Consider the following 18,486-nt stretch of genomic DNA (forward strand, 5'->3'; position numbering starts at 1 on the left):
ACTTGGGAGGCTGAGGTGGGAGGATGGCTTGAACCCTGTAGATGGAGGTTGCAATGAGCCAAGATCATGCCACTGCACTCTAGCCTGGGCAACAGAGCAAGACCTTGCCACCAAAAAAAATAAATAAATAAATGTGTTTTTAAAAATGCACTGCCCACCTTTGAAGGCAGCAATGGCTCTATAAATGATCTGTAATTTCTTGAGTCAGCTTGTTTCTTGAGCTGTTCTGCCATGTAGTGAGTTAGTCAGTTAGTTTTGCCCTGCCCCTTTCCTCCACATTGGAAACATTCTAGAGTGACCTGAAGATTAAAAACAAACAAACAAACAAAAACAAACACTGGAGACCTCCTCTTCTTACAAAAGAAACACATGAATAAAATAACTTTCCATGTAGCCTGGGCGACATGGCAAAATCCCGTCTCTATGAGAAATTTAAAAATTAGCCAGTTGTGGTGGTCCACGCTTATAGTCCCAGCTACTCAGGAGGCAGAGGTGAGAGGATCACCTGAGTTCAGGAGGTTGAGGTTGCAGTAAGCCTCAATCACACCACAGAACTCTAGCCTGTCCGATGGAGTGAGATCCTGTCTTGAAAAACAAAACAGGCCAGGGAGGCCAAGGTAGGCAGATTGCCTGAAGTCAGGAGTTCCAGTCTGGCTAACTTGGTGAAACCCCATTTCTACTAAAAATAGAAAATTAGCCGGATGTGGTGGCGCATGCCTGTAATCCCAGCTACTCAAGAGGCTGAGACAGGAGAATCACTTGAACCCGGGAGGTGGAGCTTACAGTAAGCCAAGATCGTGCCACTGCATTTCAGCCTGGGTGCCAAGAGTGAAACTCCATCTCGAAAACCAAAATAAAACAAAAATAAACAACGACAACAAATTCCCCATGTAAAATATAAAGTTTTAATAAAACCAATAAAGTAGCTACCACTTACTGAGTACTTACGATGAATCCTTAGATTAGAACTCTTCTTCATGGGGTCAAGGACCCGTTTGTCCCCAGTATCCACAACAGCACCAAGTGGAGTATGTGCTGAAAACATATCAGTGTGTGTATTAAATTCATGCCAGGCACAATGCAAAAAGCTTTACACGCATTCCTAATTTAATCTCAACTCCCTCCTCATCACTTACCACACATATAAACACACAGCTTGGTGAAAGCAATATCTTTAGCCCCATTTTACAGATGATGAAACCAATATTATGAGGGTCGAATGGCTGGGCCTGGTGATGCACACCTGTAATCCCAGCATTTTGGAAGGCCAAGGCAGAGAAATCGCTTGATCCCAGGAGTTCAAGAGCAGCCTGGCCAACATAATGAAACTGTGATTGCACCACTGCACTCCAGCCTAGGTGACACAGCAAGACCCTGTCTCCAAATTAAATAAAAAAAAAAAAGAGGATTAAGTAATTTATATTTATCCAAGGTCACCTGGCTGGTAAGTAAATGATCTCTCTGACTCCAGAATCTCTCTTAACCAGGCTTCTATGACTAGAACAAAGTTGGAATGTCACTGATCAGAATATTCCATCACCAAGGCAGCATCCCAGTGGGCTAATCCACACCAGTGGACTTGAAACACGCTTTGGGTTGCTGTATGTTAGTATGTTAAAGGTAATTTATAATAATATACCTGTAGAAATAGTAATGTATTTTCTCATACAGTCAATTCTCATTATTATATATTTATATATAACATAAATATATAATATAATATATAAATATATAATATATAAATATGTATTATATGCATAAATTATATCACATGTATATATAAATATGTAATGTATATATAATATATAAATATATGTAATGTATAAGTATATAATGTATTTATATATAAATATATAATGTATCATATATACATTATATATAATATAATGTATATATAAATATATACAATGTATTTATATATAAGTATATATAATGTATTTACATATAAATATACATAACATTTATATTATATATATATCATATATTCTATAAAGTTGTCACAAACATTAAATTAGCAAATAGTGAACCATTGCTCCTAGAAAGAATACAGCTGGCCCCCCACTCACAATGGTTTGACATAAAATTGTTTGACTTTACGATGGCACAAAAGCAATATGGATTCAATAGAAACCATACTTTTGATCTTTTTCCCAGGCTAGTGCTACTAGTGCTATTTGGGTAACAAATACATTTTAGGGAGTAGCCACATTTGCAAATATGTAATCAATGAATAATGAGGGTCTATAGTATATACATGTTTAATATTTTCAAAACCTGGGCTGGGCACAATTATGCTTGTAATCCCAGCACTTTGGGAGGCTGAGGCAGGAGGATCACTTGACCCCAGGAGTTCAAGACCAGCCTGGGCAACATGGTGAAACCACATCTCTACAAAAAATACAAAAATTAGCCAGGCATGGTGGTGTGTGTCTGTAGTTCCAGCTACTTGGAAGGCTGAGGTGAGGGGATCCCCTGAGCCCAGGAGGTTGAGGCTGCAGTGAGCTGTGATCAAGTCACTCACTGCACTCCAGCCTGGGTGACAGAGTGAGACCTTGTCTCAAAAAATGAAAAAAGAAAAAAAAAGAAAAAACAATTTCAAAGCCCCTTTCAGTCTAATGCTCTCCCAACTGAGCTATTTTGCTCTCCCAACTGAGCTATTTTGGGCAGCTCTTCAAAGCCCCTTTTGTCACGGGTGTCCATGTGAAGAGACCACCAAACAGGCTTTGTGTGAGCAGCAAGGCTGTTTATTTCACCTGGGTGCAGGCGGGCTGAGTCCGAAAAAGGAGTTAGCAAAGGGTGGTGGGATTTTCATTAGTTCCTATAGGTTTAGGATAGGTGGACAAAGTATGTTCTTAAGGGTGGGGAGGATATTACAAAGTATCTTTTTAAGGGCTGGAGGGGGAGGAATATATCCTATCAGGGTGGGGCAGGAACAAATCACAATGGTGGAATGTCATCAGTTAAGGCTATTTTCACTTCTTTTGTGGATCTTCAGTTGCTTCAGGCCATGTGGATGTATACGTGCAGGTCACAGGGAATATGATGGCTTAGCTTGGGCTCAGAGGCCTGACATTCCTGTCTTCTTATGTTAATAAGAAAAACAAAACAAAATAGTGGTGAAGTGTTGAGGCAACAAAAATTTTTGGGGGTGGTATGGCAAGATAATGGGCGATGTTTCTCAGGGCTGTTTCGACTGGGATTAGGGGCAGCGTGGGAACCTAGAGTGAGAGAGATTAAGCTGAAGAAAGATTTTGGGGTAAGGGGTGATATTGTGGGCTTGCTAAAAGGAGTATTTGTTGTATAGAATGATTGGTGATGGCCTGGATGTGGTTTTATATGAATTAAGAAACTAAATGGAAGGAAGACACAAGATTCAAATAAGAGAAGGAGAAAAATAGATATTGAAGGACTAAGAATTGGGAGGACCCAGGACATCCAATTAGGGAGCACCCAAGGGGGTTCAGCATAATTATTTGCTTGGTTGGTGAGTTTTTGGGCTCTATACTTGAGTTTTTTTATGTTGTCACATACCAGGCCAGATTAATTTAGGTAAAAACAACACTCTCTATTAAAAAATATACAGATTCCTCTTTTTTTAGCAGTGAGTAAGTCCAGGCCTCGGAGATTTTGGAGGAAAGAGAAATGCAAAGCCAGCAATTGTTTGTTAAAGAAGGATTAGAAACAGCTAGGAGAGAGTGAGATTGATAGTATGGTGGAGAAAGCTGGGGAGAGGTAGAGGGTGGCATAAGAATGGGAACCAGAATAAGAGTGAGTATAAAAGTAAAGAATAGGACTTCATCAGGGTGAAAGTGTGGAGCGTACCTTGCCACTGAAGATCTTCTATCCACTTCAAGAGAGACTTAAGGGTGGCGATTTGAGGTAAAACCAGGAGCCACTAAATACCAAGAGCCTGAGAAACTGCTTGGGTGATTTGACTAATAAAGGCCATCTATTGTCAGCCTGTATAGAGGTGGGAAGGCCAAACCGAGGAATTATGTATGACAGAAGGGAAGAAATGACCGAGGTGGCCATCTCAGACCCTGTGGGAAAGGCCTCTACCATCCAGTGAAAGTGCCTACCCAGACCAAGAGGTATTTTAGTTTCCTGACTTGGGGCATGTGAGTAAAGTCAATTTGCCAGTCCTGAGAGGGGGCAAATCCCTGAGCTTGATGTGTAGGGAAGGGAGGGGGCCTGAACAATCCCTGAGGGGTAGTAGAATAGTAGATGGAACACCAAGAAATGATTTTCTTGAGGATAGATTTTCAAGATGGAAAGGAAATGAGAGATTCTAAGAGACAGGCTAGTGGGCTTGTAACCTACATGGAAGAAGTTATGAAATGATGACAGAATAGAATGAGCCTATGAGGCTTGAAGGAGATATTTTCCTTGGTCCAAGAACCATTTGTCTTGCGTGGGAAGAGATTGATAGGTGGAAGTTTCAGTGGGGGAGTAGGTGGGAGTGACCGATGAGGAGAAAAACTGACCCTGAGGGACAGAAGTTGGAATGCTAGCTGCTTCTTTAGCTACCTTATCAGCATAAGCATTGCCCTGAGCAATGGAATCTGATGCCTTTTGATGGCCCTTGCAGTGAATGACTCCAGCTTTCTTTGGAAGTAAAGTGGCCTTGAGAAGAGTTTTTATTAAAGAGGCATTAATGATGGAGGACCCTTGCACAGTGAGGAAACTTCTTTCAGCCCATATCACAGCATGGTGGCGCAGGATATGGAAGGCATATTTAGAGTCAGTATAAATATTGATGCGTAGTCCCTTTGGAAGAGTGAGGGCCCGAGTTAAGGCAATGAGTTTGATTTGCTGAGAGGTAGTGGAGTGGGGCAGAGAAGTAGCCTCAGTGATAGATGTGGAAGATACTATAGCATAGCCTGCCTTTGCTGGTGAGTGGCAATTAGGCCTGGTGGAACTGCCATCAATAAACCAAGTGTGATCAGGGTGAGGAACAGGAAAGAAGGAAATATGGGGAAATGGAGTGAATGTCAGGTGGATCAGAGAGATACAGTCATGCGGGTCAGGTGTGGTATCAGGAATAACGTGGGAGGCCGGATTGAAGTCTGGGCCAGGAACAATGGTAATTGTGGGAGACTCAACAAAGAGTGAGTATAGCTGAAGGAGCTGGGGGGCAGAAAGTATATGCATCAAATGTGAGGAGGAAAATAGATTTTGAAAGTTATGGGAACTGTAGAGAGTAAGTGGAGCATAGCTTGTGATTTTGAGGGCCTCTAAAAGTAGTAAAGCAGCAGCAGCCACTGCATGCAGACATGAGGGCTAGGCTAAAACAGTAAGGTCAAGTTGTTTGGACAGAAAGGCCACAAGGTGTGGTCCCCGCTTTTGTGTAAGAAGTCCAACCACATAGCCCTGCACTTCAGCTGTGTGTAATGAAAAAGTTGGGATGAGTTAGGGAGAGCTAGTGTGGGAGCAGCTTTTAGGGCTGTTTTTTAAGGAATAGAAAGGGGAGTGGGGAAAGGATTTAGGATTTATGGAGTCAGCTAGGTTTATCTAGAACAGAATAATGGGTTGTGGAGGGAGGTATTGAGGATAGGAGAGTATATGGGTTTGGCACTATGGGGTGGATAGGCAAGACAATTTGGTTGATAAGGTGCAGATCCTGAACTAACCTGTAAGACTTGTCTGGTTTTTGGACCAGACCTTTCAAAGTCATGAGTTAAACATATTACTTTCTCCATTTAAGAGATTGTAAAATTGGATAAATTAGCAGTTGAAATTGGCCTGTTCGTATATCACACACAGGACCAGTTTCACAGGCATGAGACCCAAACAGGCACATAGGGCCCTTTGCTCAGAAGGGTCTCACAATTGGCTTAAAGTTTTACTGTCATTACCTTGAACGTCTCCATTGTTTGTTAATAAAGGGTCCAGCATTTTTATTTTCACTGGACCCTACAAATTATGTAGCCAATTCTAGTCACACAGCAAGTAAACAAGATTAGAAACTGGGGAGAAAAGAAAATACTAAATTATTTACTTATCGAATTGAACAAAACTTTTTTCAAAGTGCCTATTTAATATGATAAAGTTACCACTTACTGAGGGTTGGTTGTATTAAGCTCTTGATATTTATTAGCTCATTTAGTCCTTATGACACTGTGAGTTTGATATTATTTTCTTTTTTTTTTTTTGAAACAGAGTGTTGCTTTTGTTGCCCAGGCTGGAGTGCAATGGCATGGTCTTGGCTCACCACAACCTCTTCCTCCAGGGTTCAAGCGATTCTCCTGCCTCAGCCTCTGGAGTAGCTGGGATTACAAGCATGTGCCACTGCACTGGCTAATTTTGTGATTTTTTTTTTTTTTTTGTGGTGGGGGGTTTTTTTTTTTTTTTTTTTTTTTTTGAAACGGAGTCTTGCTCTGCCACCCAGGCTGGAGTGCAGTGGTATGATCTTGACCCACTGCAAGCTCCACCTCCTGGGTTCACGCCATTCTCCTGCCTCAGCCTCTGGAGTACCTGGGACTACAGGTGCCCACCACCACGCCTGGCTAATTTTTTTTTTGGTATCTTTAGTAGAGATGGGGTTTCACCGTGTTAGCCAGGATGGTCTCGATCTCCTGACCTAGTGGTATGCCCGCCTCGGCCTCCCAAAGTGCTGGGATTACAGGCGTGAGCCACTGTGCCCGGCCGAGGTGGGATTTTACCATGCTGCCAGTCTGGCTTCGAACTCCCGACTTCAGGTGATCACCTGCCTAGACCTCCCAAAGTGTTGGGATTACAGGCATGAGCCACCGTGCCTTGCCTGGATATTATTTTCATTTAACACATAAGGAAACTGAGGCCCAGAGAAGGTAAGTAACTTAAACAAGATCATACAGTTAGGAGGCAGCACAGGTAAAATATTAATCAAATCTTTTTTACTTAAAAAATATGCTTGTACCACTAGACTCTATTACTGTGTCTATTTTGTTTTATTTAGCTCCAGTTGTCAGGCAGCTTGTAATTAAGAGTTTGAATTTTGCAATCTTCATGGTGAACTTTTAACTAAGGCATCGATGTTTTATTTGCAGTTCACCTATAAAATGGGCTTTTATTTTATTTTTATTTTTTTGAGACCAAGTCTCACTCTTGTTCCCCAGGCTGGAGTACAATGGCGCAATCTCGGCTCACTGCAACCTCTTGCCTCCTGGGTTCAAGCTATTCTCCTGCTTCAGCCTCCTGAGTAGCTGGGATTACAGGTGCCTGCCACCACACCTGGCTAATTTTTGTATTTTTAATGGAGACCAGGTTTCACCATGTTGGCCAGGCTGGTCTCAAACCCCTGATCTCAGCCTCCCAAAGTGCTGGGATTACAGGCATGAGCCACCGCGCCCAGCCTAAAATGGACTTTTAACAAAATATAAATTAACTCAAGCCGGGGGTGATGGCTTACGCCTGTAATCCCAGCACTTTGGGAGGGCAAGGCAGGCAGATCACTTGAGGTCAGGAGTTCAAAACCAGCCTGGCCAACCAACATGGTGAAACCCCCTCTCTACTAAAAATACAAAAAAAATTTAGCTGGGCGTGGTGGTGCACACCTGTAGCCCCAGCTACTCAGGAGGCTGAAGCAGGAGAATCACTTGAACCCAGGAGGCAGAGGTTGCAGTGAGCCAAGATCGCGCCATTGCACTCCAGCCTGGGTGACAGAGTGAGACTCCATTTCAAAACTAACAAACAAAAACAAGCAATTGACCAACTGACCTTTTTATATTTTATTATTTTGTTTTATTTTTTTGAGACGGAGTGATGCCCAGCCTGGGCGACAGAGCAAGACTCCTTCTCAAAAGAAAAAAAAAAAAAGTTACCTCTCTTCTTTGCTTATTTAGGAATGAAAAATTGATGGCTCTGGTAGCTTTCCTAAAACAATGTGTGTTTGTGTGATTTCTGTCACTTCAATGTGTTTCAAAACATTATTATAAAAATAAACTGAAAACAACCTAAAGTCTAACAATAAAAAGAATAATTAATGTCAGGCACAGTGGCTCATACCTGTAATCCCAGCACTTTGAAAAGCTGAGGTGGGTAGATCGCTTGAGCTTAGGAGTTTCAGCCCAGCCTGGGCAATGTGGTGAAACCCTGTCTCTACCAAAAATACAAAAAAATTAGTTGGGCATGGTGGTGCGCACCTGTGGTAGTCCCAGCCACTCAGGAGGCTGAAGATGGAGGATCACTTGAGCCCAGGAGGCAGAGGTTGCAGTGAGCCAAGATCATGCCACTGGATTCCAGCCTAGGTGACAGAATGAGGCCCCCATCTCAAAAGGAAAAAAAAGAAAAAAGAAAGATGATGTCTCCCACTCCAAAAGAATTTAAAAGGACTTACAAACATTAGCTGGGTGTGGTGGCACATGCCTGTAATCCCAGCTACTGGGGAGGCTGAGGCAGGAGAATCACATGAACCAGGGAGTCGGGGGTTACAGTGAGCCAATATCGCTCCACTGGACTCCATCCTGGAAACAGAGCGAGACTCTGTCTCAAAAAAATAAAAAAATAAAAAATAAATAAAAGAATTTGAAAGGCGAGCCCGGGGCTGGCACCGTGGCTCACGCCTGTAATCCCAGCACTTTGGGAGGTCAAGGCGGGCGGATCACGAGCTCAGGAGATCGAGACCATCCTGGCTAACAGGGTAAAACCCCCTGTCTACTCAAAATACAAAAAATTAGCCAGGCGTGGTGGCTGGCACCTGTAGTCCCAGCTGCTGGGGAGGCTGAGGCAGGAGAATGGCGTGAACCCGGGAGGCGGAGCTTGCAGTGAGCCAAGATCGCACCACTGCACTCCAGCCTGGGTGACAGAGGGAGACTCTGTCTCAAACAAAACAAAACAAAAACAAGCGAGTGCGGTGGCTCACGCCTGTACCAGAATTAGCTGGGCATGGTGGCGTGCCTCTGTAATCCCAGCTACTTTGGGAGGCTGAGGCATGAGAATCGCTTGAACCTGCACTCCAGCGTGGGCGGCAGAGCAAGACTCTGTCTCAAAAAAACAACACAAAATAAAAACAAAAGAATTTAAAATTAAAATTAATTTTGTTTGTTTGTTTGTTGTTTGTACCCCCTCCTGAATAGCTAGGATTACAGGCAGGTGCCACCACAGGTAGTTAAGTTCTTGAATTTTTTGTAGAGATGAGGTCTTATTATGTTGCTTAGTCTGGTCTTGAACTCCTGAGCTCAAGCAGTCCTCCTTCCTCAGCTTTCCAAAGTGCTGGGATTACAGGTGTGAGCCACCATGCCTAGCCTAATATTTCCTAGAGTTTTATATGCATGGAATCATACACTATACATTCTGATTTGTCTGGCTTTTTTTTTTTTTTTTAACTCAGCCTAATTATTTAGAGATTCAGCCATAATATTGTGTTTATCAACAATATATGAACACAACTCAAAATATATATATTGATGAATTAGCATCTCAGGTAAAAGGAATATATTATATACATACTATATATATATAAATATATTTTATAACTCAGTGTCCATTGTGTACATATACCACAATTTATTTGTTCTGCTGTTGATGGACATTTGGATTGTTAGAACTTTTTGGCTCATGAAAATAAAGCTTTGGGCTGGGCCTGGTGGCTCTGCTCACACCTGTAATCTCAGTACTCTGGGAGGCCAAGGCATGAGGATCCCTTGAGCCCAGGAATTCAAGACCAGCCTTAGGAACATAATGAGACCTCATCTCTATGAAAAATAAAAACAAAAATAGCCAGGTGTGGTGGCCTGCGCCTGTATCGCAGCACTTGGGAGGCTGAGGTGGGAAGATGACTTGAGGTTGGGAGGTTGAGGATACAGTAAGCCATGGTCACACCACTTCACTCTAGCCTGGGTGACAGAAAGAGACCCTGTCTCAAAAATAAATAAATAAAAATAAAGCTGTGTAAAAAAAAAAACAAAAGTTTTTTAGAAAGCTGTGATGAAATTAATGAGTTAGTTTTCATATGTACTGATACGTTTCTTTATGCATGTGTGTGGAGAATTTCATTGCTCTAGGGTAAATACCTAGGAATGGATCAAATAATAGGAGTATATTTAAATTTTCAGAAGCTGCATGATTATTTTCCAAAGACATTGTTCCATTTTACATTCTCACTAGCAGCGTATGAGAATTCCAGGTCCTCCATATCTTTGTTAACACATGGTTTGGTCAATCTTTTTCATTTCAGCCATTCTAGTGGTATCTAGTGATATCTCATTATAGTATTGATTTACACTTTCCTAGTGACTGGTGATAATGAATGTATTTTTTTTTTTTTTTTTTTTTTTTTTGAGACAGAGTCTTGCTCAGCCGCCCAAGCTGGAGTGCAGTGGCATGATATTGACTCACTACAACCTCTGCCTCCCGGGTTCAAGCAATTCTCCTGCCTCCACCTCCTGAGTAGCTGGGATTACAAGTGCATACCACCATGCCCGGCTAATTTTTTTGTATTTTTAATAAAGACAGGGTTTCACCATGTTGGCCAGGTTGGTCTCCAACTCCTGACCTCAGGTGACCCACCCACATCAGCCTCCCAAAGTGCTGGGATTACAGGTGTGAGCCACCACACCAGGCCCCATTTCTTTGTCTTCTGGCTTATATTTTTGCTTGTTGAGGAGTCAGCTGTTGGTTCAATTGCCCCTCCTTTTATTCTCTGGTTGCTTTTAAGATTTTCTTTTCTTTTTAAATTCACTGTAATCTCAGCGTGGGCTTTTTTAAAATCCTGACTGCTATTGTTTGAGCTTCTTGAGATTGTGAACTATATCATTTATCAGTTCTGAATATTTCTCTCTCTTTCCAAATCTTGCTCTGTCACCCAGGCTGTAGTGCAATGGCACAATCTCAGCTCACTGCAATCTTCACCTCCCAGGCTTAAGTGATCCTCCCACCTCGGCCTTCCAAGGTGTTGGGATTATAGGCGTGAGCTACTGTGCCTGGTCACTTTGTTTTTTTTGAGATGGAGTCTCACACTGTCACACCGGCTGGAGTGCAATGGCGTGGTCTTGGCTCACTGCAACCTCTGCCTCCTGGGTTCAAGTGATTCTCATGCCTTAGCCTCCGGAGTAGCTGGGATTACAGGTGCCTGCCACCATGCCCGGCTAATTTTTAGTAGAGACGGGGTTTCACTATGTTGGCCAGGCTGGTCTTGAACTCCTGACCTCGTGATCTGTCCACCTCGGCCTCCCAACGTGCTGAGATTACAGGCATGAGCCACGGTGCCTGGCCACCACTTTTTAAAATTAAAATCCCTTTGGATACTTATTGGGAAAGTAATACCCAAAATATTAATGGATGTCTCTGGAAAAAGAGTAATTTTAACTTTTCTACTTTATGTTTTTCTGTATTTTCTTAATTATCTACCATGAATATGTATCATTTTTTATAATCATGTATTTAAACATGTATTATTTATCTATTACATTATTAATATATGTAATAAACATGTATTATTTTTATAATCAGAAGAAATAATAAATGCTTCTAAAAGCAAAAAACAATGCATAGTATAATTTTCAAAAACAATAATATATCCTCTTACCATACCTTTTTAACCTTTGTTACCCCTGAAGAAAACCTAAAAAACAAAAAATAAAACCCTTAAGAAACAATAATAAAAGGTGAGGTGTGGCCAGGTGCAGTGGCTCATGCCTGTAATCCCAGCACTTTGGGAAGCCGAGGCAGGTGGATCACAAGTTGAGGAGTTCGAGACCAACCTGGCCGATATGGTGAAACCCCGTCTTTACTAAAAATACAAAAAAAAAAAAAAAAAAAAAAAATTAGCCAGGCGTGGTGGTGCATGCCTGTAATCCCAGCTACTTAGGAAGCTGAGGCAGAATTGCTTGAACCCCGGAGGCGGAGATTGCAGTGAACTGAGATCAAGCCACTGCACTCCAGCCTAGGTGACAGAGTGAGACTCCGTCTCAAAAAAAAAAAAAAAAAAATTGTGAGGTGTGCTGACTGGGCATGGTGGCTCACACCTGTAATCCCAGCACTTTGGGAAACTGAGGTAGGCAGATCACCTGAGACCAGGAGTTCGAGACCAGCCTGGCCAACATGGTGAAACCCCATCTCTACTGAAAACAGAAAAATTAGCCGGGCATGGTTGTGCAAGCCTGTAATTCCAGCTACTTAGGAGGCTGAGGCACAAGAATCACTTGAATCTGGAAAGTAGAAGTTGCAGTGAGCTGAGATCATGCCACTGCGTGCCAGCCTGGGAGACAGAGCAAGACCCTGTCTAAAAAAATAAGTACATAAAAAAGTGAAGTGTGGGGTGGGAGGCTTGGTGGTGGTGGGTGGTGATGTTATTGTATAGAAGGAAAAAAGAGAAACTGGTCAACGTGATTGTGAATACGGGCTTCTGAGTCAAAAAGACAATCAAAAGTATTTTTTCTTTTGTTTGTAGGACAGCAAGAATCGCTTGACAATTGGTTTGTGAGCATAATGGCATCTATAAACAGAACCATTGAAATAATTAAAAAACATGGAGTAAGCAAACAACATCTCCTGGAGGAGATAAACAAAAAGCGTGAATCAAACTGCTTGGTGGAACGAAGCAATCAAGTCAGCTTACTGAGAGTTCAAAAGAGGCACTTCCCTAGTGCCTGTCAGTCCTTTACTCATACCACAACCAAAGAGCCTATTCCCGACAGTGGCAGGAGCTCCTGGGTCAAGCTGAGTCTCCTTGCTCACAGGGAGAGAAAGCACTTTCCACCAAAAAGTAAGAAGTTATGATAGGATTTTTTTTTTTTTTTGAAACGGAGTTTTGCTCTTGTCACCCAGGCTGGAGTGCAATGGCACCATGTTGGCTCACTGCAAACTCCACCTCACAGGTTCAAGCGATTCTTCTGCCTCAGCCTCCCAGGTAGCTGGGAATACAGGCGCCTGCCACCACGCCTGGCTAATTTTTTTGTATTTTTTAGTAGAGACGGGGTTTCACCTTGTTGGCCAGGCTGGTCTCAAACTCCTGACCTCAGGTGATCCACCCACCACGGCCTCCAAAAGTGCTGGGATTACAGGCATGAGCCACCACACCCAGCCTATGATAGGACTGTGTTTTTTTTTTTTTTTTTTTTGAGACAGAGTTTTGCTCTTGATGCCCAGGCTGGAGTGCAATGACACAATCTCATCTTACCGCAACCTCCATCTCCCGGGTTCAAGCGATTCTTCTGCCTCAGCCTCTCAAGTAGCTGGGGTTACAGGCATGCACCACCACATCTGACTGATTTTTTTTATATTTTTAGTAGAGACGGGGTTTCTTCATGTTGGTCAGGCTGGTCTTGAACTCCAGACCTCAGGTAATCCGCCCGCCTCGGCCTCTCAAAGTGCTGGGATTACAGGCGTGAGCCACCACACCTGGCCTATGATACAATTCTTAACCAATTTATAGGAAGGATTTGTAGGTATTCCTAAGAATTAGGAATAATTTCTGGGATTGAAAGAGGTACCTGAGTATTGCCCTGGTATAGCATAAAGGCAATCTGTTTGAAGGTAAAAGTGTCATTAAACAGGCTGGTGGATTGTAAGATGTATTATAGACCAGAGACTCTCATTTTTTTATGCATACAGAGTCCCAGGCCCCAGCTTCAAGCCATCTCATTCAGTAGGCTCTAGGGAGGTGCCTGGAAATCTGCATTCTCAGCAGACTAAGGTGATGCTGATGCTGATGGCCTGAGAACCACATTTTGATAAGAGTTGTTACAGTAATTACAATAGACCACAAAAACTTCAGAAACCTGCTATCTCATCAATTTTTCTGGCCTTTACAAACATTTCATGTGCAAAATTGAGGTGCAGTGGAGATCCTTTTGATAATAAACATCATACAAAAAGCCCTAATAAAATGTGGAGGGGCTGGGCACAGTGGCTCACGCCTCTAATCCCAGCACTTTGGGAGGCCGAGGCAGGCGAATCACCTGAGGTCAGGAGTTTGAGACCAGCCTGGCCAACATGGTGAAACCCCATCTCTACTAAAAATGCAAAACTTAGCTGGGCATGGCAGCAGGCACCTTTACTCCCAGCTACTTGGGAGGCTGAGGCAGGAGAATTGCTTGAATACTGGAGGTGAAGGTTGCAGTGAGCCGAGATCACTCCAGTGTACTCCAGCCCAGGCGACAAACTAAGACTCCTTATCAAAAAAAAAAAAAAAAAAAAAGTGAAGGAAAGTTGTTGGGGGCAGGGGATGGCATGGTGGTGATGGTGGTGGTATTATTTTATAGAAGGAAGAAGGGGAGCTGATAAATACCTTCATTGTGAATACTTGTTTCTTAGTCTAGGCAGGCAGCTGAGATAGCATATTTTAATTTATTTGAAAAAAAGAGAAGGGGGTGTGTAACCATATCTAATACAACCAACAAGTTACTAATTTAGATCAGAAACAAAAGAATCACCACATTTGAGATTTCACTTATTTGATGTGGCTGTGACTTTACCCTTCCCCAGTGCTCTCAGGAAGTGGAGTAGAGTGTGATACAGTGTGGTGTAGAAAGCTGAAATTCTCCACTGTGTTTAGAGTTCATCTGTAAGAGTCATGTGTTCGTTTTATTCAAAAATAACTCTAGGGCTGGGCACGGTGGCTCATGCCTATAATCCTAGCATTTTGGGAGGCTGAGGTGGGCAGATCACCTGAGATGAAAGGAGGAAGTATTACATCTCACTTTAAATCAAAAGCTAGAAATGGTTAAGCTTAGTGAGGAAGGCATGGCAAAAGCCAAGATAGGCCAAAAGCCAGGACTCTTGTGCCAATCATTTATCCAAATTATCAATGCAAAGGAAAAACTCTTGAAGGAAATTAAAAATTTCCTTCAGTGAACACACAAATGATAAGAAAGCAAAACAGCCTTATTGCCGATAGGGAGAAAGTTTCAGTGATCTGGACAGATCAACCCAGCCACAACATTTCCTTAAGCCAAAGCCTAACCCAGAGCAAGGCCCTAACTCTCTTCAATTCTGTGAAAGCTGAGTCTCTCTGTCGCCCAGGCTGAAGTGCAATGACGTGATCTCAGCTCACTGCAACCTCTGCCCTCTGGGTTCAAGTGCTTCAGCCTTCCAAGGAGCTGGGATTGCCTGCCACCACGCCTGGCTATTTTTTTTGTTTGTTTGTTTAGTAGAGATGGGGTTTTGCCATGTTGGCCAGGCCAGTTTCAAACTCCTGGCTTCAAGTGATCCACCCACCTCAGCCTCCCAAAGTGCTGGGATTATAGGCTTGAGCCACTGCGCCCTGCCAGGAGACCATTATTCTGAGTGAAGTGACTCAGGAATGGAAAACCAAATATTGTCTGTTCTGACTTATAAGTGGGACCTAAGCCATGAGGATGCAAAGGCATAAGAATGATATAATGGACTTTAGGAACCCCAAGGGAAAGAAAGGTAAAAGAGGGGCGAGGGATAAAAGACTACATGTTGGGTACAATGTACACTGCTCGGGTGATGGGTGCACCAAAATCCCAGAAATCACCACTAGAGAACTTACCCATGTAACCAAAATCCACCTTTACCCCAAAAACTACTGAAATAAAACATAAACAAAAGAAACCACCCTATCTAAGCAGCACTCCTCAACACTCTACAATCCCTTACCCAGCTTTCTTTTTTACCACAGTGTTTATCACTCCCTAATGAAGGCCAAGCTCCTTGAAGGCAGGGATGGTATCTGCTTTTTTCACTACTTTATCCTCAGTCCCTAGAACAGTGTCTGGCACAAATTAGGAACTGAGGAAACGTTTCCTGGCTGATTGAATAAATGTTGGGACATGGAATATACTTTCCCAGAAGTAGTGGTAGAACTTACCTCATTCCTCTCGAGACCAATAGCTATGTCCTTGGGCAGTGGCTCACAAACTTAAGAGTTTCTCGCAGCAACCTTAGATGGTTGCTGTGGAATAATCTTTAGAAATGCAAGAGGGTAATAATACAGTATATTTATCCAGCCTGACCAACGTGGTGAAACCCCGTCTCTACTAAAAAATATAAAAATTAGCCAAGCATGGTGGCACATGCCTGTAGTCCCAGCTACTTGGGAGGCTGAGGCAGGATAATTGCTTGAACCCGGGAGGTGGAGGTTGCAATGAGGCAAGATTGCGTCATTGCACTCCAGCCTGGGCAACAGAGTGAGACTCCATCTCAAAAGAAAAAAAAAAATACAGTATATTTTGCTGGACATATTCCATAAGAATTGGAAGGCATTGTATTCTTTTCCTTTGCATACCTGTGCGAGAGGAAGAAACACTCATTTACTCTTTATTCTTTCAACAAATACATGTGAGTGCTTACTTTATGTCAGGCACTCTTCTACGTGCTTGTCAATACAGTGATGAATAAAATTTTACCTCAGAAAGCTTAGGTTTTGGTGTGCTGGCTCACACCTGAAATCCTAACACTTTGGTAGGCTGAGGCAGGAGGATCCCTTGAGCCCAGGAGTTTGAAACCAGTGTGGGCAACTTAGAGATGCCCCGTCTCTATTTCTTAAAAAAAAAAAAAAAAAAAATGCTTACATTTCATTGGGTAGAGCCAGATAAACAAGTTAAAAAATAGTAAATGTCAGCTGGGTACAGTGGCTCACGCCTGTAATCCCAGCACTTTGGGAGGCAAAGGCAGGTGGATCATCTGAAGTCAGGAGTTCAAGACCAGCCTGACCAACATGATGAAATCCCACAAAAATTAGCCGGGCATGGTGGTGCACGCCTATAATCCCAGCTACTCTGGAGGCTGAGGCAGGAGAATCGCTTGAACCCGGGAGGAGGTGGTTACGGTGAGCAGAGATTGCACCACTGCACTACAGCCTGGGCAACAAGATCGAAACTCCGTCTCAAAAAAAAAAAGTAAATGTCAGATCAGATAGTGATAAATGGGTAAGAGCTATGGGGAAACAGAAAACAGCAGGGTGGGGGATAGGAATTGTTGGATGGAGGGTGTATTGCTGCCCATAGAACTTACTATTACTATCCAGGGCATGAGGGATGACCCAGGACTCCTGGGTTCCTTGAGGAGTCCAGTGTAAACAGGGATAAGGGACAAAATGAGATTAGTCCTGATGGTCGAACCTAGTGGTGGTCTAACCTGGTGGGGAGGCCTGTGTGTTGAGGGGAAGGAATGTTACAGTTTTCTCATAGAGTATTTGGAGTTCTGGGAGCTCCTCTTTGCTTCTATTAATAATGATGTGAAGACTAGGAAAGAAGTTCTTTTGGAGATTTCCAGGTCCTCTTTTCAATCTTCCACTTGGAGATGTGGAGCCCAAAAGAGGGGCAGTTTATTTAAATACATAGAATTAAAAACACCTGGGTTCAAGTTTTGCCTCTGTCATTTGCCTCTGTTCAAGTGCTGGGATTACAGGCGTGAGCCACTGTTCCCGGCTGACATTTACTATTTTTAAACTTGTTTATCTGGGTCTACCCAATGAAATAAAGATACTATACTAAAAGCATACTATCATGCTTTTAGTAATTTGACTTTTTTTTTTTTAGGAGGCAGATTCTTGCTCTGTCACTGGGGCTGGAGTGCAGTGGTGTGATCATGGCTCACTGTATCCTCAACCTCCTGGGCTCGAGCGATCCTCCCACCTCTCAGCCTCTCGAGTAGCTAGGACTATAGGCATGTGCCACCATGCCTGGCTAACTTTTGTATTTTTTTAATAGAGACTGAGTTTTGCCATGTTGCCCAGGTTGGTCTCAAATTCTTGACCTCAAGCAATCTGCCTGCCTCAGCCTCCCAAAGTGCTGGGATTACAGGCGTGAGCCACTGTGCCCAGCCATTTGGTGTTTTTTGTTTTGTTTTTTAATTTATTGAGTCTCACTCTGTCACTTTGTCACAAGCTATAGTGCAGTGGCCTGATCTTGGCTCGCTGCAATCTCTGCTGGCCGGGGTTCAAGCGATTCTCCTGCCTCAGCCTCCAGAGTAGCTGGGATTATAGGTGTGCGCCACCACACCCGGCTAATTTTTTGTTTGTTTGTTTGTTTTTTGAGACAGAGTCTCGCTTTGTCACCTAGGCTGGAGTGCAGTGACGTGATCTCAGCTCACTGCAGGCTCTGCCTCCCGGGTTCAACCGATTCTCCTGCCTCAGCCTCCTGAGTAGCTGGGACTACAGGTGTGTGCCAACACGCCCAGCTAATTTTTGTATTTTTTTGGTAGTGATGGGGTTTCACCATGTTGGCCAGGATGGCCTCGAATTCCTGACCTCAGGCGATCCACCAGCCTCGGCCTCCCAAAGTGCTGGGATTACAGGTGTGAGCCACTGCGCCCGGCCCATTTGGTGTTTCTAAACCGTAGTTCCTGTATCTGAAACACAATACTCTGCCCTCCAGGGTTATTTTAAAAACCATGAAATGTATTATAAGTTATATAACAAATACTTTTTATTTTTTATTTTTCAGATAATGCCATATTTGGATAAAGTGCATCTCCAGAGACAAAGACACACAGAAATACCTTCTCTTTGATTCTTCTTCAGTGTGCCTAAATTATTTACAAATTATTAATTATAAACAAAACTAAACAAAAGTATTCACTAGATCCCTCAAAAAACAT

At 42.9% G+C, this 18,486-nt stretch overlaps 1 protein-coding gene across 1 annotated transcript; it reads left to right on the forward strand.

The window, feature by feature from the left end:
• The first annotated feature begins 1,550 nt into the window (after positions 1-1,550).
• SPATA45 (spermatogenesis associated 45) lies at positions 1,551-18,459 on the forward strand. Its single transcript, XM_025402243.1, has 3 exons — positions 1,551-1,620; positions 12,371-12,685; positions 18,333-18,459. Exons 2-3 carry the CDS (start codon positions 12,409-12,411, stop codon positions 18,350-18,352), a joined length of 297 nt encoding a protein of 98 aa, XP_025258028.1. The 5' UTR covers positions 1,551-1,620; positions 12,371-12,408; the 3' UTR covers positions 18,353-18,459.
• Positions 18,460-18,486: the final 27 nt, after the last annotated feature.

The sequence above is a fragment of the Theropithecus gelada genome, chromosome 1 (assembly GCF_003255815.1).
Source record: "Theropithecus gelada isolate Dixy chromosome 1, Tgel_1.0, whole genome shotgun sequence".
NCBI lineage: Eukaryota > Metazoa > Chordata > Mammalia > Primates > Cercopithecidae > Theropithecus > Theropithecus gelada.